Source organism: Micropterus salmoides, unplaced genomic scaffold (assembly GCF_014851395.1).
Source record: "Micropterus salmoides isolate LMB-PRFRI ecotype aquatic unplaced genomic scaffold, ASM1485139v1 Ms_hic_scaffold_11, whole genome shotgun sequence".
Lineage (NCBI taxonomy): Eukaryota > Metazoa > Chordata > Actinopteri > Centrarchiformes > Centrarchidae > Micropterus > Micropterus salmoides.
In genome coordinates, this window is record NW_024040152.1 from 9,703,563 (window position 1) to 9,730,887 (window position 27,325).

Here is a 27,325-nt window from a genome sequence, read left to right on the forward strand (position 1 = left end):
GTGTGAAAATGATGGACTTTGATTTCACTTTGCATTATGATAGTCTTCACTTGCAATTACTTGGTTATATCAGTACATGTCATCTTTCATTTTTCGAAACCTGTTTCAGCTTTACTTGGCTTTTAACTTGTCCATCCTGTCTCCATTCATTACAGTTGCTCCACAGATCCTGCCCTCATCTGATTGCATTAAATCTGCAGGCCAGCTTTACTGTTCCTGTGAGACTGTGGGAAACCCCTCTCCCACTTTACAGTGGTATTTGGATGGGTTACCAGTCAATTACTCTGACAAGTATGCTGTCAGCAATGAGAATCTAAATGACACATGTCTGAGAAGCTTCATCACTGTGAGTCACCCACAGGGGAGGAATCTTCCACCTTGCTCTGCCAGAGCTCTCTGTGATCTTCTTACTCGGTTATTTTATGTCTACGTCCTTCAGCCTCAAACATCTGCAGAAAGTTACGGTTTGTCTTTGTGCTGAATACAATATTTATTCGTAAGTTGGGAAGTATCAGGACTTCTTGAAAAATACTTGAAATATTTGTGTATTTATTTATCTAATGACTACCCATACTCATACAGTAGTATTTCCTTAATTTTTTAGTTCAAATACTGAAAAAGAAGTGCTCCTGAAAATGATATGTCATATATTAATAGTGTGAGGAAAGATCTGGTGTAACTACCTGCGGTGTTATAAGATTTTCTTGATAAGAAAAAGGTTTAAGTGAGTTAAAATGACTCTACGACTTTTTAGCGTGGTTAATACAACTTGTAGTAACAACTTACCAAAGTGAATTCTTTATTTTGTTTTATTATTTAACCTTTATTTAACCAGGTAAGCCGATTGAGAACATATTCTCATTTGCCTATTTTGACCTGGTCAAGACAAAGTTAAACACACAAACCTGTACAATATAAACTTTTGACCACTGGCTGGTTCGGCCTGAAATGGGCAGAATGCCCCGATGGCCAATCCACCTGACTTTATTTTTAAATTCTTATTTTTAAAGTTTACTTTTTGCAAAAACTGAACTGGCTGTAGATGTATAAAATTCTCTCTTTATGTCTATAGTTGAATTTGTTTATTCTTTTGGGGGAACAAAAGTCTAGATTGAGTATGCCTTAGAAGACCAATAGCCCATGTCTCCCCCTACGTCAGGTGGGGTCTCTGAGGCGCACGCCTACTTTCTAAATTCATCGCAGTATTCTGAGGTTTCTACTGTTGTAATTTTATTCTTGTTTGTACCTTTAGACACCCCCTAACGGCCTTATTTGTCATCGTTTCTGTCATGGAAAATATTTCCTAGTGCAGAGTTGAACAAATAAATGGATTACAAGAAACCGTAGTCTTTTGGTTGATTTATATATAGTAAGTATATAAAATGTCAGGATCCTGATGAGTGCACGCAGGAACGCAAGACACTAGAGAGCCGACGTCAAGTTCAGGATTTTAATCCAAACCAAAACAAGCATTAAAGCTTACAGGTTGCAGAGACAGGTACATCCAAAATGATGAACAGGTAGTTGCAAGCGCGCAGCGCGGCGCGGCACATCACACTACACATGACAATGACCAGACAGAGAATGAACAGAAACACCAAACATTTATACACAGGGACTAACGAGCAGGGTGGGAGCAACACAGGTGACTGGGATCAAGGTTAACGAGGCAGAGAGACAGAAGGGGAAAACAGAGAGACTGGATGGCAGGCAGATTACTGGAGGAAACAGAGAGGCAGGCAGACAGAGTAATAACTGAGGGAACAGAACACTTGCACTGGCAGACATGGGGCAAAATTAATAACCAACACAGACAGAACACATGTAACAAAATACCAGACAAGAATCTAACTCAGACAATAACAGAAACCCACGTAAAAAAAAAAAAAACAGACTCCCCAACAAGACACACAGACAGGACTGAAACCCAAAACCCAGACACAGAAAACAAAATCAAAACACAAATAAGACATGGCCAAAATAATATAACCCAGACAAGCCCAGGACAGGATCATGACATAAAACAAAGCAGCTGGGTCAGACATCTACCACCTAGGGCAATTCAATTCAGTTTTATTTATATAGCGCCAAACCACAACAACAGTTATCTCACAGCGCTTTTCATAAAGAGCAGGTCTAGACCGTACTCTGTGATGTTATTTACAGAAGCCCAACAGTTCCCACCAAGAGCAGCACTAGGCGACAGAGGCAAGGAAAAACTTCCTTTTAAGAGGCAGAAACCTCGAGCAGAACCATGGCTCAGGGTGGGCGGCCATCTGCCTCGACCGGTTGGGGGTAAAGGGGAGAGAGAGAGAGAGAGAGAGAGAGAGAGAGAGAGAGAGAGATGGAAGGAGAGAGAGGGGAGGGAGGCAGCCTACACAATATACACACAGAGGTACAGACAGTAAAGGTGATGTTGCTATAGACTAAATGAAAAATGGTACAGATATTTATAGTAGTGTTAATGATAACAATTGTAATGTTAATGATTATAATAACAATAGTCGTTGCAGCAGAGGGTGTTGAGCAGGAACACGGGGGCAGCAGGTGACTCGCAGCCACAGATCCAGACTCCACAGCTCCAGAGCCAGAAAACCTGCAGGAAGTGATAGGAGGAGAGAGGAGAGGGACGAGAAAGCACAAGACTACCAGGAAGGGGAGAAGTTGTGTTAGTAACATGCAATAATGGGATGAGGTTGCATACAGAGGGAGAGAAAGTAGAGGAGAGAGGAGCTCAGTGCATCATGGGAAATCCCCCCGCAGTTTGGGCCTATAGCAGCATAACTAAGGATGATTTTAAATTCTATTCTGGATTTTACTGGAAGCCAATGCAGAGAAGCTAAAACAGGAGAAATGTGATCTCTTTTCCTGGTTCCTGTCAGAACACGTTCTGCAGCATTCTGGATCAGCTGAAGAGTCTTAATGGACTTTTTCGAGCAGCCTGATAATAAAGAATTGCAGTAATCCAGCCTAGAAGTAACAAATGCATGGACTAGTTTTTCTGCATCATTTTTAGACAGGCTGATTTTCGCAATATTACGTAGGTGAAAAAAGGCGGTGCTTGAAATTTTCTTAATGTGAGACTTAAACGACATGTCCTGATCAAAGATAACTCCAAGATTCCTCACAGTGGTGCTGGAGGCCAGGGCAATGCCATCAAGGGAAACTATATCTTTAGATAATGCGTCACGGAGGTGCTTAGGCCCCAGAGCAATAACTTCAGTTTTATCTGAGTTTAACATTAGAAAATTACAGGTCAGTATCAGACATCTGGCCCTGAGCAGCAGACAAACATTTAAAGCACACGCACAGTGGCCTTGAAAACTCCATAAGACATAGCAATTTCATACACACACACACACAAATCCTAATGTGTCCTAGTGGACAGTATAATGTCAGAGAAAGTGACAAGTACATAATGTTAGATATAAATATCCGCATGAATATAAGACAGACCAATGTTCTGCCACCACAGTTCCTATAATATTTTACTCTTATGTTCTGGTTCCCACATTTTCCTTAAAAACATTTTATCTTTATTTTAACCTGCGCTTCATTAACCACATCATTACCAGGAGTTAATTCTGGGGATGTATATATTTTTAGACACTGAATGTGCTCTGAGACACCAGTAGAATATTTAAACAGGCTTTTCTCAGGCCATGGACCCCCTGAAATGTTCATATCGTACGCCATTATCTTCTAGGGAAGTGTGACGGAGCGTCACTGAGTGCGTGGCGCGCACACACACACACACGCACATACACACTCACTCCCCGCTCCCTTACAGCCTCAATTAAGCCGGTCATAAACCTCGCTAGTATGCATATTTCTTCTATTGTTTAAGTAGCGCGATCAGGGGTGCACACTTGGTAGTTCTACTCTTCTTTAAGCATACATTTAAACAAACATCAAACACTTACTATGTGTCGAGATGCATCGCTGCTCTGTTTTCCATTCAGTTAAATAGCATGTTCTCGCGCGCTTTCATGGTCATGTGAACTGCAAAATTATGGTTTTTGGTTGTAGTAATAATTTGTGATGTAAGTAACTGTTCCAGGGGAAGGAAAATGTTGGATATAATTATTGTTGAAAATATATCGAAGTGTAATAGATATAAATCCTTTTCTGAAGGTAGTAAAATCTATTCATTATATGGTATAAATAATGGTTAAGCCTAGTGGGAGGGGCTACTGTCTTTAAAAGTCGCAGCTTTGGCCTGTGAGGGCAGTCTTGGCCTGGTTACAGAGGAGGTAACTAGTGAGTTGTATGTTGGGTTTTGTGTAACTTTATTATTGAGTAAGTTATAAATTCTTTTTTCAAATAATTAATTTTTGTTTCGTTTTTTTTTTCCCCACTGTTTGCACTTTGGAGGCCGGCATAATAAAAATCACGCCACTATTTTTCGACTACGCCTGTGTTTTCTCCTATTTTGAGGAGTTTGGAAGAGAACCCCGCAACAGGTAGTCAAACTGCATTTAAAAACAGGTTTTTAACATAGGCACTTGGTTACACGGCCTCATTTTTCCACACATACGTTCTTGGCTAGAAATACACTGTAAGTGCATGGCCTTATTGTTTTCTCACTGAATGTACAGTGGGTGCGGAAAGTATTCAGACCCCTTTAAATTTGTCACTCTTTGTTTCATTGCAGCCATTTTCCAAAAATCAAAAAAGTTCATTTTATTTCTCAGTAATGTACACTCAGCACCCCATCTTGACAGAAAAAAACAGAAATGTAGAAATTTTTGCAAATGTATTAAAAAAGAAAAACTGAAATATCACATGGTCATAAGTATTCAGACCCTTTGCCGTGACACTCATATTTAACTCAGGTGCTGTCTATTTCTTCTGATCATCCTTGAGATGGTTCTACAACTTCATTCCAGTCCAGCGGTGTTTGATTATACTGATTGGACTAGATTAGGAAAGCCACACACCTGTCTATATAAGACCTTACAGCTCACAGTGCATGTCAGAGCAAATGAGAATCATGAGGTCAAAGGAACTGCCTGAAGAGCTCAGAGACAGAATTGTGGCAAGGCACAGATCTGGCCAAGGTTACAAAAAAATTTCTGCTGCACTTAAGGTTCCTAAGAGCACAGTGGCCTCCATAATCCTCAAATGGAAGACGTTTGGGACGACCAGAACCCTTCCTAGAGCTGGCCGTCCGGCCAAACTGAGCTATCGGGGGAGAAGAGCCTTGGTGAGAGAGGTAAAGAAGAACCCAAAGGTCACTGTGGCTGAGCTCCAGAGATGCAGTCAGGAGATGGGAGGAAGTTGTAGTAAGTCAACCATCGCTGCAGCAATCCACCAGTCGGGGCTTTATGGCAGAGTGGCCCGACGGAAGCCTCTCCTCAGTGCAAGACACATGAAAGCCCGCATGGAGTTTGCTAAAAAACACCTGAAGGACTCCAAGATGGTGATAAATAAGATCCTCTGGTCTGATGAGACCAAGATAGAACTTTTTGGCCTTAATTCTAAGCGGTATGTGTGGAGAAAACCAGGCACTGCTCATCACCTGTCCAATGCAGTCTCAACAGTGAAGCATGGTGGTGGCAGCATCATGCTGTGGGGGTGTTTTTCAGCTGCAGGGACAGGACGACTGGTTGCAATCGAGGGAAAGATGAATGCGGCCAAGTACAGGGATATCCTGGACGAAAACCTTTTCCAGAGTGCTCTGGACCTCAGACTGGGCCGAAGGTTTACCTTCCAACAAGACAATCACCCTAAGCGCACCGCTAAAATAACGAAGGAGTGGCTTCACAACAACTCCGTGGCTGTTCTTGAATGGCCCAGCCAGAGCCCTGACTTAAACCCAATTGAGCATCTCTGGAGAGACCTGAAAATGGCTGTCCACCAACGTTTACCATCCAACCTGACAGAACTGGAGAGGATCTGCAAGGAGGAATGGCAGAGGATACCCAAATCCAGATGTGAAAAACTTGTTGCATCTTTCCCAAAACGACTCATGGCTGTATTAGATCAAAAGGGTGCTTCTACTAAATACTGAGCAAAGGGTCTGAATACTTATGACCATGTGATATTTCAGTTTTTCTTTTTTAATAAATTTGCAAAAATTTCTACATTTCTGTTTTTTTCTGTCAAGATGGGGTGCTGAGTGTACATTACTGAGAAATAAAATGAACTTTTTAGATTTTTGGAAAATGGCTGCAATGAAACAAAGAGTGGAAAATTTAAAGGGGTCTGAATACTTTCCGTACCCACTGTAATTGGGGCCTCTCACAGAGTACAGACTGGTGACTTAAAGTTCAGTACATAGGTTACAGCCCAAATGTTCTCAGAATAATGTGAAACACAGAACAATATATAGGTGATATATTCTTATACAGTTTTCAGAAAAATATAAACAAAGAATAAAACATAGATGAGACATTCTTACACAATTCTTTCAAGAGAATAGCTTAACGTTCCCATCAATCTCCACTTCTACTTTAATAAATCTTTTAATGCATATTACCCTTGCCACAGTGTTTAACATGTACTGTCCAACAATTGGTGAAGGGTTTTGTATACCACATTTTATTTACCGCAAGAGAGCCTCTCTTTCAGGCTTCCTCATTGTTCAGGCTTACTGCTTTAAATAAACTCTGCAAGTTTCCTGTTTCCTAAGACTAGAGGAAGTGTCAAAAAAATATGTAGTGACATATTGACTCAGATATATGACTCACCAAACAAACATCTACAAATCTGCTCAGTATTTTCAACACTTGTACGGTGTAAAAGAGCTTAGTAAAGTGCAGAAATGATACAATGCACAATCACGTTAATTTAACTGTAGCAACATTGTCAAACAGTGACTTACTGAATGGTGTACAGCAACAACTTTCTTCATGGGGACTTCTCATCTGCTTAGACTGCTAAGCTTGTTTACTGGTAACTTTATCTGTTTGCATCTCTGGTTCTGTTGATGAGTAAAATTTTAAACATAAAAAGATAATAAGGTAGTATTTAAAATGTTAGTGTCATCTTAAAAAATACAAATCATCTGACAGTTTAGCCTTGTAGATGAGAAGTGAAGAAAAGGTTGTTTTTTTAGATTAACAAAAAAATGCTTCAAACCGACATAATTTTCACATGCAAACAATAGAACGCGGCTATTACTCACACACTTCATTATTTCTAACATAATTTCACTTTCTATAACAAAGTAATAATTGTGTAACCATGAAACTGTATGAAATGTTTAAAATATGGAAATCAATAAAAACTTTTCTGACATGTTTTGAAATGTAGTGGGTCTGAACACAAGAAAAAGGGTGATGTATGGTCCTTATATGTTGTAATATGTTCTTGAAGAAAACTGACAATCTTGTATCTTTCATTCAATATGGTATGTTACAATAGTTTTGTTAACTTTGTTTCTGAGAAGTCATTGTTTTTTCATGTTACACTGATATGGCGAATGGATCTGAATACTGCAGCACACATTGTGGTTAAAAAGCCTTCATACTAACATCTCAGAAAATTTTGTGTCAGTTGTTGTAGAAATTGTATTCCTGGTGAGAGGTAATAATTGAGTTACAACGAACCGTTGTCTTTGAAGAATTTATTTAACAAAAGAGAAGTACTACAACAGAATCAGCTGGACCAGAGGTTCTGTCTCCTAAGACAGTCACTAACGTCTGGCCCAGAGCAAACAATTGCACAGTCTGAGCATCTATGTTTTGGGGAGCAAAAGGAAGGAGAAGAAAAGCTAGTGAGGAAAACAATCAACAGCCCCACATCCCTGACCTAAACCCCACACATGTGGACAGACTGGAATAAGAAGAACAATAATAAAGATGGAACAGGTTTAAGATTTAAAACAATATATAAGACATAATAAAAGGAGAAAAATAGCACTCTTATAAGTACTTGCATGAAAGATGATAAGTGTAGGAAGAAAACAATTTTCTGCCCTTACATCAGTTATTTCTTTTTCTCATCCATCACTAAAAATAGAGTAACCACAACAAAAAAAAAGTTTTGTCCCGCTCACCCTTCCCTTCTCCTCACCCACAAAGGCATTTCAGTGCTCTATAGGGTTGCCACCTTCAATAGAGAAAAATAAGGGATGCCTGCTGGAGCTGGGGCCACACCCCTCGGGGATCTGTTGCAAAGGGTTTTCCATGAATATCATGTGGACCAGAAGTAGTATGCCTTGTTTGCAGTATTAGAGCATGCTAGGCCTACTTCCTTTTATAAGTGTTTTGTGGTCAGAAGTACAGTAGTCTTGCAGCACTGAGGAGCTGTTTGCCTTTCGAACTTCTACAGTAAAACTATGAACAGAAAAAGTTCCACAGAGCACCTTGCTGAGAAATTGCTAATGAACTTGAGTAATTGTAAAGGCTGGTGTGAACACAAATTTGTGTGACAAATTTTTACAATTTGTCATTGTTTGCAATAATACTATCCAAACAATGAAACCACACATAAATAATCCATCTACAAACATTTCTCAGTTTATTTCAACACCATTTTTATGATTGGTCAGTAAATATATTTCTATATTTATTTTTTCAGTTTTTATTCAGATTATTGTTAATTCTATAGTAGGCCTATTGAATCATGCAATTCTATAGATTAAGCATAACACATAGTTTATATTCTTCACATAGGTACTATATTTTGATAATTATATGTGTATTAAATAGCCTATTTTTCTCTCTTATCTCTATTAAATTAATGCTGATGTGTCTGACTGTATACCTCAACCTTAAAAAACAACTCACACCATGTAGGGATGTGGTTCATTTACATTGTAACAATGTTTCTTAACAAATAGGCAGCATATGAAATCCAGCCTGATCAATCAGAAAATGAGTAGGCCTACGCTTTATTAAGTAGTTACACTGCCTTGGCATGCTGTCACACATCTGACAGGCCATCTTGCACCACAAAGAACACTGGCCGACAAATTGTGACGTTTGGCTTGATACTCATCAAGTAGGACATTTAGATATTACAAAAGGGCTATTGATACTTTAATTACTTCCAAGCCACGTTGGCAGAAAATTTTGCCCCGGTGAAGAGGTGGTCGCTCTCCCCCTCAATTTAATAAAGAGGGCAGTTTGCTCCTTGCTCCCCAAATCAAAACGATATGTTCAAGTAAGTTTTTGGCTTCACATCACCAAACAGTAAGCAGCATAAATCGCAAAATAACCTAGTTACATTAACCGTGTACTATATCCCAAGGTTTTTGTAACCGTTACTAACGTTAACTGTCTGAAAACCAAGCAGGGTTCACAAGCCGTCTAACGTTAAATTAATCTAACATTAAGCCTATGATGGCAAAAAATATTTATCTCTGCCAGCAACAAATGTTCCATGTGACCAAACTTTTCAAAGGCTGGGGATGTCATTTATGAAAAAAACCTGACTCAGCCCCAAAACAGCTGAATATTTCTGAATAAAACTCTTGACATATAACAAATGTGAGACATTGTTCTGCTTTTCATTTATCATTCTTGAAACAACTTCAACTTTACTCAGTTACGGATTTTTAATCCATTACACCTCATCACTGCCAGCACTCATTATTATTTATTATTACACTAGGGCCTATATCTTTCCTGCTAATTATCATTACACCTCTGTTAATAAGCTACTGTATAATACTGTAGATGTCCACATTTATTATATATTCTTAGATTTATTATATTCTCTACTCACTTACTTCAACTACCTAGTATTTCCATTTGTTTTATGCCTTGCGAGTATCTGCAACAAAGAATTCACCCTCATAGATCAATAAAGTATTCTGATTCTGAAAATGGATAGGGTAGTGGTTAAGACACATGCCTTTAGTGTGACAGACGTGGGTGCGATTCCCACTGTGTTACATGCGTCCACTAGTTGATCCAAAGCTGCGCCCTCTGACATAGCAACTGTGATTGGCTTGAGAAAAGCGTCGGCTAAATGAGTGATTACTTATGAAACAACACACAGATGTGTTTTCTTAAACACACTTTTATTGCAATCCCCATCTGCTGTCTCTGAGAATTTGAAAGCGTTTGTGTGTTTGTTGTATGGAGATTTCTCCGAAATCCTGTTGGTTATGTATTGATAAAACGTTTAGAATTGTAAACACTGCTCAGTCATTGTTTTAATGAAACCTCTACCAAGATGTGTCGATATCAAAAGTGACCAGTAGGTGTCACCGTGGAGACGGGTGTCGAAGTGTTTCGAAGCCTCGACACAATTCCGGCACAATTGCTTCACAAACGTTTCAATGTTTCACAAAGCCTCGCTTTGCCCATCACTACTTTTGAAGAGAGTTGAAATCCAATACTTACATTCATAGGTAAAATCCGGGTGGCTCAACTCCACAGCCACAGCCAACGCCATTATTTACGCTGGGACAATCTACTGGCGCACAATGAATGTCGGGATACCTGGGGCTGTGGAAATGGAGGAAAAGAAGGCTTTATTTGTCGGCCGCATTTGAAGGAGCCTTCGAAATGGGACAGCCTAGTCGCATCAACTGTGACGTATTCGGTCTTCAAATGCAGCCTTTGAAGGATGCGGTCCCTGAATTGAGACACAGCACTGGTTCCACAGGAGAGGAGATTGATAGCTGAACACTCTGGCTCCCATTCTACTTTTGGAGACTCTAGAAACCACATGTAACCCTGCCTGATAATAAGGAATTGCAGTGATCTAGCCTAGAATTAACAACAGGATGTTGCTGATTTTCGCAATATTACGAAGTTGAAAAAAGGTGGTCCTTGAAGTTTCCTTAATGTGAGAGTTCAAGGACATATCCTGATCAAAGATAACTCAGAGATGTCTTAAAGGTTCAGTGTGTAAGTTTTAGTGTTATCTAGTAGTGAGGAGTGCGAATTGCACCCACCCCCTCCCCTATCCAAGCGAGTAGTATAGCTACAGTGCCTGAGACAGGACAAAAGATGTCATCTATGAGATAGCAGAGATTTGCCAGTCAAGAATTCAGGTTTCTTTAGATAGATATATTAAGAAATTATATTTATTTAATTATTCAGTAAAACTATATGTTTTTTTAATATTATTATTACTAGTTCATTAATAAACAACAGCCACATCAAGAAATGAAGTGCTACATGATGTCTCATACTCCTGTAATACAGTATTTTACATCTTGGGAGGGTTGGCTCATCTGGACTAACATACCAAAGTAAATGATGAACATTTCAAAAACTATCACATCTAGTGCATCAAGTATGACCACTGACGGATGACAGGACAATGTAAGCCTCACTGTTTCTGCACCACAGTCCATTATACACCACATAATACATGAAGTTTACAAAGGCATTGGCTGGTGAGAATCAAGGTTCCTCTCTTGCTTAATTAGATAAGCAATCTGCAAATATTACCAAAATGTCTTTTTTAATTTTTTAAAATACAACAGAAACACAAAGTAGTACTGACAGCCATAATTTCAGCTTGTGGTAAAACGGTGCAACGTTTTAATGGGCATTTAGCATGTGAAAGTACAAATTACACATTTGTGTGCACAGTGGGACGCAATATCCAAAAAAACACGTTTTTGTAACGCAAATTTGTAAAGTATTCATTATTGGTCACTTGATAGGCACACAGTCTTTTCATATATCAGCATTAGCAGTAAAAAGAAATACAAGTTTTTCACCAGGGCAGTAAAATGTGAAGTTTAGCTGCTGATCTGAGCTCCACTGCTGTTACCGTTTAATTGCCAATAATATCCATCATCTGTTTGTCTCAGGAAGGTAAGGGCACATTTCTGTCCACGTAACAAAGCCATAACAAACTGGAGAAGAATTACATGAAATTACAATCCAACTGCATATTTTTTCTACCAGCGCAGTAAAAGTTCAGCTGACTGATGATTCCATGCTCTAAGCTAATGTTATGGTTTTATTGCCAATTAACATTACTGATCAGCTGATCAGGGGGTGCATGTGGTTATGTAGATAAAAATGTCTCATTCTAAGGTAATAAAAACATAATGGTTCATTATGTAAGGTCTTTCACCATTGAAAACTTAGTTAAGGATATTATTGTTGTGGTACTGCTGTATCTCTCCACTACCTTGTATTCTTTTGTTCGCCCCTTCCCTGTGCTTTCTGTCTCTGTGTCTGCCTGGGCGTGGCTACACTCTCTGGCCCCTGCAGCCAAGCTCCAGCTACACGCCTGGTCCTCATCCCACTAATCAAGCTCCTGCAGTATATCAACCCCAGTCTTCCTCGTCATTCTTCGCCTGATCGTCAGTTAACCACATGTGGTACATGCGTCAAGGCCTGCCATCAACTGAAGTAAGATTCTTTGTGCTTTCTGTGTGCCCCCTGGATAAACCTGTATTTCTCTGTGCTCAGAATCACTCTTCCTCTGGAGATTCTGCTGAATGCCACGCCCCGCTCTGCTCACATCTCGCTCTGTCTTGTTGAAACATATCACCCAGCCTTCTGTTGCACAACTCAATAAAATCCTTTGTTACCCCTTTTGAGCCATTCCGAGTCTGCCTTTGAGTCCAAAAGTTCTCACATTGCAATTATATTGCATTTCTGTCAATAGATCCTCAGAAACATAACACACTGAACCTTTAAAGTGGTGCTGGAGGCCAGGGCGAAGTCATCCAGAGTAACTATATATTAATGTGTCTCGGAGGTTCTTGGACCTGTCACGTTCTGCCTGTCGGCTATGTTTAAGTTTAGCTCTCTGTGGGTATTTGGATATTTTGATCAGTTCAGCATCTGTCTAATAGCATGTTGGGTTTTGGTTTCTGTCCTGAGTCCAGTAACCTAGTTTATGTCTGTGTTTTGTGGTGTCCTGTTTTCCAGTTGGTTCCATCTCTGTCCCCTACTTCATTCTGTTAGTCAGTTGTTTCCTGTTTGAGGTTCGGTTCCTGGTCTTGTGTTCTCTGTTTAGCTTTGTGTATTCCCTTGTTCATTTACTGGTTCTGTTTAGCTCTCTTTGTACCGGTCTGTCATGTACTACAGATTGTTCCCTGCATCTTAGCTCTGTGTCTTAGCTCCTAGTTTTGTGTCTCAGTTCATGTCTTAGTGTTTACTTCTGGTCTGTGTTCTTATGTGTTATTTTGCCAATGTCTAATCTGAGTTCTGTTTCGTCTTTGCTTCAGCCTGTGGTCCTTGTTGTTAATGTATGGTGTCTTGCATCTGTAAGTGTCTCTCTGTCTGCCTCGTTAGCCCTGTTTGTCCCTTTGTATAAATGTTTGGTGTTTCTGTTCATTTCCTGTCTGGTCATTGTAGTGTATACACTCCTATTGAAAACTGAAGAGATTTTCAGGCAGGGTGAAAAATTTTGTTTTGCCCCACCTACATGTACAAAATTTCTGTGGTACATGTATCATGTTCAGACGTACAACAAAGCCTCTTGGAGTGATGCCCGACACCCAACAGGAAGTCAGACATTTCGTATTTATTGGTTGTTTTCAGATGATTTACACACTCTGTACTTAAAACTCATCCTAGACTGTGCAGTCTAAACCCACTGACGATTAAAAGTTGTACAAACGGTGAGTTTTCATTGAAAATCAATAATTCGCCAAGGAATTTTTTTGTAAGTTCAGTCTACATGCTCACTGCACCAAATTTGGGGTGCATTATAAGAGTCCCGCCCTGAACACATCCACATACCAATATTCACTCAGTCATTGCGCGACCTGCTGGCAACCGGAAATGACACGATTCATGCTGTAATGTACTACTCCTAGCAGGTTGGACATCTGAACTTCAAAACTGTCCCAGAAAACGCTTAACATATAGATGAGGCCATGTTGTAAAACTTGAGTTTTCGGTTAACAGCGTGGCGGTGGCGTGGCGGCAAAGTTAAACTCTTCGCCATGAAACAGGAAGTTTTTGTAACTTGACTGTACATGCAACAAGTGTCTTGTACTGAACACATGTGCATGCCAAAATTCACCCATTGTCAACAAAGCAGCCCCAGTGGCATGTTTCACCTACATGTATGAAATTTCTGTGGCACGTATCATGTTCAGATGTACCAAAAACCCTCTTGGAATTAATTAATGTATGTTTAATGTCTCTTCTCCTTGAATATTTGATCTAGTGTTTTGTCTTTGTTTTTTTTTTACTTTGAAGTACTTTATGACTGGTGTCTGTGAAAGCTGCTACATAAATAAACTTGTTTGCTTAAGCTTATGGGTGTGAAAAACACACAAATACTTGTTACTTCCTGTGTGTGTATGTATGTGTGTATATATGTTAAAGCCCGACTGATTTGGGTTTTTGGGGACCGATGCCAATATTAAAGTGAAAAAGAGTCAATTTATGAGCTGATTTTTTGATTTTGAAAATTATTTGGATAGTAGACCCCTATCCTGTATAAACTACACTTAGAACAGGCCAATATTAAAACCTGTATGTTCTGTATGTGGGCTATAATACCTTTTCCTAAATGGATTATGTTAATAAAATAGATTACAGTCTCAACAACTTAACATGTAAACAATTGCACACCAAAAAATATGTGCTGCTAGAAGGTGCAACTTTTTCAGCCATCTGTAAACAGAGAGAGTAAGAGAGAATAAACGTGTATTTTACTTTACACATAATCTGCCATAATAATTACTTTCAATGTAGCAAATTCACATCTAGTTATCTCTTTACCAGCATTCTATAATTCTAACCAAATCTACAAGAACCCATTTCTCAACCACTATCTGGCTCTAAAACATGCTGTCTACAGTGATCTGCTGTTGAATGCAGCTAATACTTCATGACTGTCTACAACCAGTACTTGCAACATTCACACTAACATTTTACATTTGAAAAAAGAGCAAACTTGCCGGTAGATAACTTTGTCTGTCAGGAAGCCGTGTTAGATACTTTTTCATCTCACGTTTATTTACATGTCCGCTCTGGTTTAATCATTTCAGACACCGTGTGGAACTTCAGACAAACGTCTTGCAGACATATTTAGAATATGTTAAACTCTAGGACTATAGTTTAACCACTCATTAATGTTAGTGCTCCTCCTCTGATAAACATGGCATTAGCTTTGTGGCTAATTTACCAATGTGCAGAATTAGCTCCAGTAAGCAATATTAATATTTAGAGGTGATGGACTTGTCACAGGGTTGGTTAGGTGTGTTTTGTGCTTGTGTCTGTGTTGATGATTTCACCATGGGGCAGCCCTATGAATGGCCTATAGATAGAGATGTGTGTGTGTTCATATGCATGCATGCCACTTCCTCATTTTCAAGTCAATTCTTGTAACTTTAAAGGAACTTCACTTCTATATCTGCTCGCAAGACCTGAAGAAAATGTAAGTCATCATAACTTCTATATGACACATTTAAAATCAAAGAACAAAAGGTACAGAGAAAAAAAGATGGAAAAATGTTAAAAACGTTGACACTTATTCAATAGTTATTTCCTGAGTCAGTAGAAAGCTACAATTGTATTTTTATATTCACTAACATAAAACTTTTACTGCCTATTTGGCAACGGGCTGTAACCTCAGAAAAGAACCACAGGCCTGATTTCTCTGTTGCTTGGAACAGCAATTATTCTGCTTCTTATGTGAAGAAATCAGGTCGGGTCGCCACAAACGCCACAAACTGACCTGCTCCCAACACAACACAAATAACCGTTGCTGAAAAGCAGCAGGCAAACTAATGCCAATGTATCAGTGGAGAGCATGGATAATTTTAACCTCAAGTTGATAAAAATATTACTGTAAAATTGCAGTTGGAGTTTAAATGAGTTTCCATCATGTTGTGTGCAGCTGAGTCTGTGTGTCTGTTTTTGCTCGCTTCAACAAGACATTCTTTCATCTTTTATGTCTTGTTTGTAACGGTTGTGAGTCAGGACAGAAAGACCCAAACGCAACACTCAGGATTAAACAGGTTTTATTAAGGGGGAAAAAAAGGGCTGACGGAGTGGTGGATACCGGGGGACACGGCCAGGGGAACCGAAGAGCTAGTAGGGCAGAGGAGGCTGAGACAAGGGAGCCAAGTGGCACGGGGGGACCGAGGAAGAGAAGAGGCACGGGAGAACTGACCCGGGGAGTCGGTGGAGGAGTGTGGTGGCAGGCTGACTGCGAGGCACAAGGAAGAGCAGGAAGGCCGCCGTGGCGGAAGCCAAAGAGGATAGGGCAGGTAGGCGAGCCCAGCCGACACGACGGAGGTGAGTGAACCTGGGGAGTGACTGCTGGCAGAGGAGATTGCTGATGAGGTGCAGGAGTGGATCATCAGCTGGGCTCAGGAGCGGAGAGAGAGAGGGAAAACACACAGGGGGAGAGGAGGAGACACAGAGAGGCAGGCAAAACACAGGGGAAAACAGAACGGTAGGAAAAAATAAACAGGACACTCACCGTCAGCCGGGCTGCCACCACAACAAACTGATTTTTATCAGTAAAATAATAATAATAATCTTTATTTGTGGAGCACTTTTCAAAAACAAGTTACAAAGTGCTTCAACAAGTGCAAAGACAATAATACAAGCAAGAAAACATTGAAAAGACCAAAATACACGTTTAAGATAAATATAAAATAAGTAAAATAGAATAAAATAAAGTCAAATAAGATCGGGAAAGGCTCTCCTATAAAAGTATGTTTTAAGAAGGGACTTAAAAGAGTTCACTGACTCAGCCGACCTGATTTCCTCGGGCAGGCTGTTCCAGATTCTCGGGGCCCTGACAGCAAACGCTCTGTCCCCTTTAGTTTTCAGTCGAGACTCTGGAACAGACAACAGACCTCTGCCCGAGGATCTCAAGGTACGTGCTGGTGTGTATGGGACTAAAAGGTCAGAAATATAACAAGGCGAGAGGCCATGAAGAGCTTTAAAAATGATCAATACATTTTTTTAGTCAATTCTAAAACATACTGGGAGCCAGTGTAATGAAGCTAAAATAGGAGTAATGTGGTCATATTTCTTTGTTCTGGTTAAAAGCCTGGCAGCTGAGTTCTGGACAGTCTGGAGTCGATCAGTAGATTTTTGGGTTAAACAAGTGAAAAGGCTGTTGCAATAATCCAGGCGTGATGAGATGAAGGCGTGTAAAATGGTCTCGGTGTCCTTAAAAGTTAACATAGATCGAATTTTGCTATATTTCTAAGTTGATAAAAACATGATTGAACAAGCTTTGTGGTGTGCTGCTCTATGGTCAAACCAAACATGGAGGACTGAAAATAAATACAGAAATAAATAAATGCTCAATAAATAAATAAGCATCTGATGTGTGCAGATCCAGTAGGCCTAGAGCTCTCCTGTCTGACTGATCCACCAATAGGAGAGAAGTTCACCCCTTGAAACACAGCCCCTCCTCATTTGCATAATGAGCCAGAAATGCATAGAGAAATGTAAAAAGGACAGGCAGAAATAAATACCATGGGTGAAAATAAATAGGGTAGAAAATAATAATAAATAAGTAATTACTAAATAAAGTTGAAGATTATAACTAAATAAATAAGGAACTTATTACAAATGTGAATGAATAAAGAAGCGAATTAAAATAGATATATACATTTATGTCTCCTTGTATAATTTCATTACTACCTACATTTATTTATTTACTTTATTTTTTGTGCATTTAATCGGATGTTTATTTATTTATTTATTTATTGAGCATTTATATATTTCTGTATTTATTTCTGAATTTGTCAGGATCAGTCCTCCATAAACACCAAGGTTCTTTGCAACAGGCTTAATGTGATTTACTAAGGAACCAGCAGATGGCAGTATTTGATTTGCCATCTGCTGGGATGCGGATTTCTGTTTTGTCTGAGTTCAGCTGGAGGAAATTATTTGACATCCATTTTTTCATTTTCACAAAGGCAGTTGTTAAGTGAACATTTGTGTGTCATCAGCATAAATATGAAAAGAAATATCATGTTTATGGATAATATGTCCAAGGTGAAGCAGATACAAGGAAAACAAAATGGGTCCTAAGAATATTTAACTGGAGAGAACGAAGAGACATTGTTTAAAATGTCCCCTTGCCTTCTATGAATGATAAATAGGTGCCCTGAAAAGGAAATAGAGGGTCAGCAAAACATTTATCCATCTGTAACTTCTGTATTGTCTCCAGAGTTGCTGCCTCTCCTGACACAAATATGGCTGCAGCTCTGGATCTCCTTCTCATTGGCTGGCTGCTGCAAAGTGAGTTGATCTTCATTCACATTTGAATCAATGACCATAAATCTAATAACTAGGAGTGGACTGGTAATCTGGCAAATGTGGGGCCGTTGTAATATACCACAGACTGTGAAGTGGCCCCTGCTCCCTGTGGCCTCTGTTTTTTACATTGCGGGCCCAAAAAAAGAGTCTTCAGTCAGACACCACGAAAATAACCGATATGTCTGCTACCGGTCTGCAGTAGTTTTAACATCAGCTGTAGTACCCAACGTAGTGCAGGCATAGACACTTGAAGGAGTAAAGGAGAGCCACTGCCAGGCAGATGAGGAGGCATGATGTGTGAAGTGTTTCGTCACAACCCTAATCTAAGCCCTTAAATGTCCCCACCACTTTTCAGCACAAAGTGAGACCCTTGGGTAGGGTGTGTGCCATGCATGTGACCATGATGATGATTACTTTAATTAAATGATCAATGATAATAATATAATCATAATGCTATTATAAAGCTGCATAAGCTATTTGATATATTTTTTTGTAGCTAGCATAGATTTCTGAAACAGTCTTAAAGGTTCAGTATGTAAGATTTACTGGCATCTAGTGGTGAGGGTTGTGAATTGCAACCATCTGTCAAGTCTACCACTGCCTTCTACCCTTTCAGAGTGTTGGATAGCTACGGTGGCTGACACAGCACAAAAGGTGTCTCTTCTGAGACAGCACAGCCAGTCAAGAAATGAGGTTTCTGTGGTATATTTATTAAGAAATTACATTTAGTTAATTATTCAATAAAACCATATGTTACTGTGACTTGACCACTGACAGATAGGAAATGTAAGCAAAGAGTGTGTAACACTGTCACTGTTTCTGCACTACAGTCCATTATAAACCACACATCAGATAAAGTATATATAAACATTGACAAGGGAATCACATTCATTGTCTCTGTGATTATGGACCATCGCCAAAACATCCTGATCCTGAGATTTTGAGGAAATGCAAAAGTGTCACTAGGTTGATGGATGTGTATCACACACCGAAACAAAAACAGTGCAGCACATGCCGTGATCTAAAAAACGTTTTCTGCAGAATCCATTTGCTGAAGAAAGGGGGAAAAAAAGTTGTCCCAGAGTGGGATCAAACACTCAACCTTTACAAGTCCTGTGCCTTACCAACTGAGCTAACCAAACAACATGTCAGTGTAGGTCAATATCCATCCATCCATCGTCAACTGCTTATCCTGCGTACAGGGTTGTGGGGGGCTGATACAATCCCAGCTGACATCGGGCGATAGGCAGGGTACACCCTGGACAGGTCACCAATCATCCACCATCTAATGCTTGAAAATTTTGCTCCGATACAAAACTTATTTACTGACACCTGCTGTAAATTATTACTACTTATTCTTCTTCTTCTCCTAACGTACATATTCAACACAGTGATGAGTGTCTTCACTGTCAAGAACGTAGTGAAGAAAAGCACTCTGTAGCTCTGTTTGCCCGTTTTCAGCTACTGTAGAAACATGACGGTGCAACGTGGTGACGTCCATTGAAAGGGGAGACCCGCGGTTATGCAGATAAATGGCTCATTTTAAGGTTATAAAAACATAATGGTTTATTATATAAGGTCTTTACACACCACTGAAAACTTAGTTATGGATCATATATTGCATTTCTGTCGATAGATCCTCAGAAATATTACACACATTACCTGTGGCTAACTGTTCTAATGGCTAAAATGAGTTTATTTTGTCAGCATCATGTTGGCTAATCCCACACTGCTGTGAAAATTCCTTGTAGGCTACTTGTACTTGAGCATGGGTTGTGTACTCCATGACCACCTCTGATGGAGTCAGTAAATGAGTACACTTATCCACAGCACATACCAATCAGCTGGTTTTGGAGAATATTACAGTAGGTACACATGTTACATGTGTAGCATGACTACATTGTTTTTAATACATTTATGAGAATTAAAATTATGAATTTGAATAATCATTCATAAAGCTCTCGTTTCGCGGGGCACCGCCTGAGTTTCCATTCGCCCAGGGTCTCGGGATTCCCTGACTAAGGCTAATAATTAGACAATTATTCACTAGTGATCAGTTAGTTAATAATCGCTCAATTATCTTAAATCAGTCAGTCAGTCTCATATCAAAGGGGTAAATTCTCGTGACAGGGACTTGGAGTTAGGTAATATACACACAACTCCTTTGGTTACAGTGAAATTTATTAACTAATCAAGGTGAATAAAAAAATGCGGTTAAAATGTACATCCAAGAAATAAACAATGGCTAAACAATGAGAATGTGGGTTTCTATTGTGGGGAGCATTTGACTCATACGGGTAGCTAATGAACACAAGCTATGAGTTTTAAGAGTTAAAGGTAATCTATTAACAACTATGGGACATCACTGATCACAGAATGCAGGGTTTTGGTCTTACTGAATGTCGTTTCTCCCAGCCGGTTGCTGTTAAACGGCCTTACACTGGCAGAGATCCGTGCATTCTCAGTTAGGACAGCTTAAAGCCGTCGGCCAGTCGCTTTCTCTGCCAGGGAATTGCTCCGGCTAGTGTAATTTCACTCATAAGAATAAAGCTTAAAAGAACTTGGTCGTTCTTGAATTAAACTAGTGTAACTTAGCGGTCTGATAACTTTTAACAAATAAAATAAAATAAAATAAAAAGCAAGTAAAGTTGTTGGAAACGAGGGAGAAATCGATGTTGCGGCGCTTCGCGTGAAAACGAGCAAAGACTTTGTTGAGCCGGGCCAAAGTTCTTAGGGTGTTGCCAGGAGAGGGGGCACGCTGGGCGCGTGCCGAAGTGCAGTAGGAGAGCCAGGAACAAGCAGAGGACAAGAGAGCGAACAAGAACGTGTATCGCTGTTTTGTCTTTTGGGCGTGGTTCACAGAGGGCAGTCCTTTGTTCCCCTGAGGGAGGGCTTGTCTTTTCTTTAACTTTTAATATGTCTAATCAATCTTAATTAATCTTTTTTTTTTATTTGCGTGTATTGTAATCAAATCTTAATTATCAAACGGGTATACCGTTCTTAGTTTTAAGCACTTGATAAAAAGGAAAACAATTGACAGTAGTTAGACCTTAAAACGTTAGCATTTCATAGGAATCACAGATGAGAGGAACTTAACTAGCTTTCTGGATATATTGGCTGTTACACGTTCTTAGAGAATATAAGCAAGATACACGAATGACATCAGATTATGGACGAGATAAATACAGGGTGATATTTATACATTAAACTGCATTTCAGACAATGGCATGTAATACTTATTTGGTCCACTTGGGGGAACTCGGGTTACAGATGGATAGCTTTGATTCACCAAAATGAATGCTTGCTGAAAATTAAAACGCTGCAAAATTTACTTATTTAGATTCTTTTCAAACAACAAATAACAACAACAACATGGTAACATAACTAAAATGGAGTGAGGAGACCTAGTTAAGTAACTAAAAGATTATTTAATTAAACAAGGTAATGCTTTGAGTTTTGAGGAGGCAGTACTCTTTTGTTTACACAAAGGAGGGCTGTCCTCCTGTGTCCTGGAGTCTTACCAGTTTACAACTGGGTGTGAAGAGGAGAATATCCTTTGTGAGGTAATTAAACAAAGAGGGAGGTCAGTTGCCATGGTTACGTGTGTGGGGGGCAGTTTGGGGTTTCCTGCCCTCTTTCCAAAAGAGTTTTGATAGGCTGTTCAGGAGAAAGCTAATCTCTGGTTAGTCTTTGTCATTTTAACAGTAAGGCACCCAGTCTTATCTTGGCTGCTGCCAAAGGTGGCCAGTTTTATGAAAGCCCAGAAACAGCACTTAGGGAAAGCAAACCTTTCCCCTCTTCCTTTGGGGTCTCTTCAGCCGTCTGTTGAGAGTTGATATCCCCCCCCAGAATGAGAGAGAGAGAGGAGTAATTTTGAGTCTCCAAATTATTTAATATAAAATGCACAAATCCACATTGTTTGTTCACAACACATGGAAGCATGGTGTATTGGTGAGGGGTATCTAACCGATTTTGGTTTACAGTTGTCATTATGGATTTTTGTGAATACGGTTTAGTGCTAATATTTTAGCAAGGTGACCAAAAAATAAAATACAGTGGAGTAAAGCAAAGTGTTCACTTGTTCTTGATAAAAGATCTATTTTTGTGTTTCAGGTGCCTTGTGTGGACAGTTTGAGGTCACTGTGCCGCAGACTATAGAGGTTCTGAGAGGATCCTGTGTGACCATCCCCTGCTCTTTTGACGTAGAGAACAAATATGAATCAAACTTGGATAACACATGTAAAGCATTATGGAAAAATGATCAAGACACTGTTGTGTTTAATAGCAGTGCTCCACAACAAACTACAATAAAAGGAGCATTTACAGGCAACTTGACAAAAAAAGACTGCACCACAACTCTGAATAACATGCAACCTGAACACAGCAAGAAATATTTCTTAAGAGTGCAATGCAACAACGTCCTGAGACATAATTTTCCTGACCAAAAATTGGAAATTTCAGTCAAAGGTAGATACTCACACTTCCGTCATTAATTGCCTTGATTTGCATTTATTGCATTTTGAAAATAGTATTAAAGATTTTTTTGACTGGTCAAAATGTACCTTCCCACCAGATGGTCCTCCCAGACCAACTCTGACTCCGTCCACACTGAAGGTGAAGGAGGGAACCTCAGTGAATGTGACGTGTTCTGCTCCAGCTCCCTGTCTGTCTCATCCTCCAACTCTGACATGGACCCCCAGCCTTGGTGACATTCATGAGACACTGCAGGAGAATCAGGACAAAACTAAATTCAAGACCTCTGTTCTGACCTTCACTGCCTCTCACCTCCGTCACAGACAAGAAATCTCCTGTACCGCTGTATACAACAAACAAGATGGCAGCACTGAGTCATCTGTTACCACAAGATTAACAGCTGATATTTTATGTGAGTTAATCTCCAATCACTCCTAATTTGCAAATCAACAACGCTCATAAAATATAGTGGAGAAAATGCACCTCAAAAATGATTGGCCATGCTTACAATCCTGTGACGCCGGATTTTATTAATTTTGTGTCAGAGCCTTTGATTTATCGATCGCTGTTGGGATGTAAAGAATGTAAAGAATTTCAAAAAATCTAACAAACAATGCTTCTGAAAATAATTGCCTAACCCAGCTTTAATGCAGCCTTTATTATTATAATAATGTTTATGCATTTCCATTAGACAATGCTAATATTAAATAAAGCTAATTAGCATGGGCCTCAAAACCAACCGGAAGGTAGAAATGCAGAAGAAAGTAAGCTGTTGTAAAGCACAATTAAAGTGAATGTTAATTTTGTCTGTAGCCTACAGTGGGTTGATCAATGATAAAAACAAGTCAGCTTGTGAAAGGCAGAAATTTCTCTTTCTCTCTCCATTGATTCTGCAACATGTCCTATCCTGTGCATTAGTGGATAGGATTCCCATCGCAAAAGTAGAAAAAGACAATTTTCCCTTGGAGTTCGATGTTCCAAATGGTGTCAGCACTTACTTCAGAAAAATAGTGTGACATAATTTACCATTATTTCATTTGTTATAACTCGAACTGACTTCACTTGACTCTTAACTTGTCTGTCCTCTCTACATTTATTACAGTTGCTCCACAGATCCTGCCCTCATCTGATTGCACCAAATCTGCCGGCCAGTTTAACTGTTCCTGTGAGAGTGTGGGAAAACCCTCTCCCACTTTACAGTGGTATTTGGATGGGTTTCCTGTCAATAACTCTGACAAGTTTGCAATCAGCAATGAGACTGTAAATGAGACAAGTCTGAGGAGCTTCATCATTGTGAGTGACCCACAGGGGAGGGGTGTTCCCACCTTGCTCTGCCACAGCTCCAACTCTCTGGGATCTGCTACTCAACGATTTTATGTCTACATCCTTCAGCCTTATGGTTTGTCTTTGCGCTGAATACAAGTTTTTATCAGGACTTCTTGAACAATTTATTTGTGTATTTATTTAGCTAATGACTATCCATATGCATACTGCTGCATTTCCTCTATTTTCAAATCTGAATAAGAACTGCTCAAAAAATTTATTTCTACTGAGACACTAATCATTTTAAACATGGGAGGAGATACACTGTAACCGGTACCCAAGTAGGATGATTTTTGTCAAAATGGACCTCGGTCTACCTGGGTCACAGGATCAGCATCATCCATCTAAAATTTGTATTTTTAACAACGCTGTTGTTCTTGTCAATAAAATGGCCAGGGTGAGTAGATAGAAGAGTTATCTACCAAATAGTGTTACTTCTCTTTACTAACTGCTCATCTCTGCAACTTTACCATTAGCGCCCCTGTCATCATCTTACATTAGTAGTTTGTTGTTCAATTTCTCACTCACACATACACAAATTTTTGAGGAATCTGTCAAACTTTAGTGTGTGTGCTTGAGTGTGCTAAATACTGTACATGTTGTGACAACCTGAGGTTTTAAAATATTTTCTTGATAAAAGAAAAAGATATATATTAGTTAGTAGTGATACAGACGACTATGATTTTTTTATGTGGCTAGTATGGCCTGAAGTAATATCTCACCTAGCTAAATTATGTCTACATTTTGACCAGAAAAAGTATCTCTTGTCTGAATAACTTCTTTATCCTAGAGTTCCATTGTCCCTTGTATGTTTCAGACCTCGTAACGTTGGCAGTCTTCATCACAATAGTTGTCATACTACTGGTAGTAGTGTGTGCTCTGCTGTTAGTTATCAGGTAAGGCAATCGCTTAATGAGTCACCTTTGTTATAGTGTTTTGTTATGAAAGTTACAGTAGAATCCATTCCCATAAGATTTTGTTTCCTATTTTCTTACTTGACGTTTCATAAATTTATTAAAATGAGAAGAGGAAAAACAAAGATGAATCAAATATACCCATGTACATTAAATGTTCCATTGCATTTTCCAGGGCTCAGAAGACTCGCCATTACCTTCTTAAGAGCACACTTGCAGTGAACCAACATGTAACCAGTGGAGAGGGAATTGAGGTACTTAGATTTAGAGTCAAGCAGTTTTCTACTTCAGGTAATTAAACCCAATTAGCAGAGTATCTTTACCACAGATGTTTTCTCTTTAATTGCAGGGGCCCAAAGCAACAGAAGAGGACATTTATGTCAACACTGTCGAGCCCTGGTTCTTGAAGTAGAGTGGACGTCTGGTAATTGTAATTTTCATCCCGGGCTCCTCTAGAGAGAGTGTTGAATTGGCCTTGAGCAAGACACTGAACCTTTAACTGCTGGTTGGCACCTTGGATAAATAAAATGGAGCCTAGAAATATGTAAATGTACCGTACTTGTATAGCGCCTTTCTAGTCTTTTCGACCACTCAAAGCGCTTTTACACTACATCTGCATTCACCAGTCACACACATTCATACACTGAGCCTAAGTGCTCAAACGGAAACTAACATTCACACTCATTCGTACACTGGCGGAATAGCCGCCAGGGGCAATTCGGGGTTCAGTATCTTGCCCAAGGACACTTCGACACGCAACCAGGGGGAGCCAGGCATTGAACCGCCGACCTTCCGATTAACGGCCAACCCGCTCTACCTCCTGAGCCACAGCCGCCCAATATGAATGAGGAAGTGGAATGTGACTACACCCTGGTTAATTTTTAAAACAAGGGCTATATGCACGATTAGATCACAGTTTAATTTAGAAAAATGTCTAGTTCTCTTGTATGTATGTTTTTGATTTGTTGTTCAATTCAAACAACTTCATTTATCCTTGTAGGGCAATTCAGTTTCTGCCAGTCACATAAGACAAGACAAAAACAGAACAACTACGATCAATCAAACATTCAGAAAAGAAGTCACTGACAACATATATGCATTTGGGCAAGCAAAAGTAAATATTATGTGTACATAATAAAGAGCAGAGGATAAGGGGGGTGTAGAGAGGATAAGGTGGTGGTAAAGTAGACTTGAGTACAGTAACAGATCAGTGGGCCATCACATCTGTTGAGACAACCTGAGGATTTAAAACATTTTCTTGATAAAAGAAAAAGGTATATTAGTTAGTAGTGGTGGTAAAGTAACAGATCGGTGGGCCTTCACAGACATATAAGAAAAACCTGAGGTGTTAGAGGCATGTATATGTCAAAAATATGTAGTGACATATAGTGACTCAGATCTATGACTCACCATTAAATATCTGCTCAGTATTGTCAACACCTATGCCATAGTCTAAAAGATCTTAATGTGCATAAATCATATAATACAAAATCACCATAATTTCACTGGAGTGACATTGTCAAACGGTGACTTACTGAATGGTGCACAGTGGTGTACAGCGACTACTTTCTTCATGGGGACTACCCATCTGCTTAGACTGCTAAGCTTGTTTACTGGTAATATTGAGCTGTCTCTGGTTCTGTTGCTAAGTAATATTTTAAACATAAAAAAGATAAGCTAATATTGAAATGTTAGTGTCATCTTAAAAAAGTACAAAGCATTTGAGAGTTTGGCCTTGTGGATGGAAATAAAAAAATTGTTTTAAACCTGCATAAATAGAACATATAGCAATTACTCACTCTTAATTATTACTAACATACTTATTTGAAAATTGTTGTACCCTATTTGTGAGGTTACTTTTCACTTTCTATAACAACGTAATAATTGTGTAACCATGGAACTGTACTTTGTTTGATAATATGATAATCAATAAAAACAACTTTTCTGACGCAACATGTTTTGCATTGTAGTGTATCTATAACAAAAAGGGGGATGTATGTTCCTTATATGTTGCAATAGATTCTTGAAGATTGATCTTTCATTCAGTATGGTATGTTACAGCAATATTTTTGTTAACTTTGTTTCTGTAGCATCACAGACAGCTTTTCAGAGTCTTTCACACCAAGATCCCTGCCTGACTTAAGGCCCTCCAACCCCAAATCCGAAGTAGTTAGGGGTTGTAACAAGGTCTGCTACATGAAAGACTCCTTAGTGCTGGTTGCAAAGAAATCATCCAGATAATCTGAACCTCCGGCGCATTTAAAGTAACTGGCTTTACTTTAAGGCTAGTATAACACTATCCAGGCATCCTAACCTTCCCATGAACTACAGGTTTAACAGCCTCTGGGTTGACAGAACCACCATAAACAAATGCCTTCAAAATTGACCTACACACACACACACACACACACACACACACACACACACACACCAAAGAAAGAGTCCTTTGTTCTCTCCTTGCATCAGAGTGTCAAACTGATTAGGCCAGCAGATATG

General features: G+C 39.4%; 1 protein-coding gene across 1 annotated transcript; it reads left to right on the forward strand.

Moving 5' to 3' along the window:
• The first annotated feature begins 18,016 nt into the window (after positions 1–18,016).
• LOC119896852 (sialic acid-binding Ig-like lectin 13) lies at positions 18,017–25,467 on the forward strand. Its single transcript, XM_038710283.1, has 7 exons — positions 18,017–18,101; positions 22,233–22,586; positions 22,693–23,004; positions 23,695–23,991; positions 24,733–24,811; positions 25,005–25,083; positions 25,179–25,467. Exons 1-7 carry the CDS (start codon positions 18,056–18,058, stop codon positions 25,239–25,241), a joined length of 1,230 nt encoding a protein of 409 aa, XP_038566211.1. The 5' UTR covers positions 18,017–18,055; the 3' UTR covers positions 25,242–25,467.
• Positions 25,468–27,325: the final 1,858 nt, after the last annotated feature.

Coding starts and splice junctions, on each gene's coding strand:
- LOC119896852 (XM_038710283.1), top strand. CDS start 18,056: ATGGCTGCAGCTCTGGATCTCCTTCTCATTGGCTGGCTGCTGCAAA. Junction 18,102..22,232: donor CATTGGCTGGCTGCTGCAAA/GTGAGTTGATCT, acceptor TTTGTGTTTCAG/GTGCCTTGTGTGGACAGTTT. Junction 23,992..24,732: donor CTACATCCTTCAGCCTTATG/GTTTGTCTTTGC, acceptor TGTATGTTTCAG/ACCTCGTAACGTTGGCAGTC.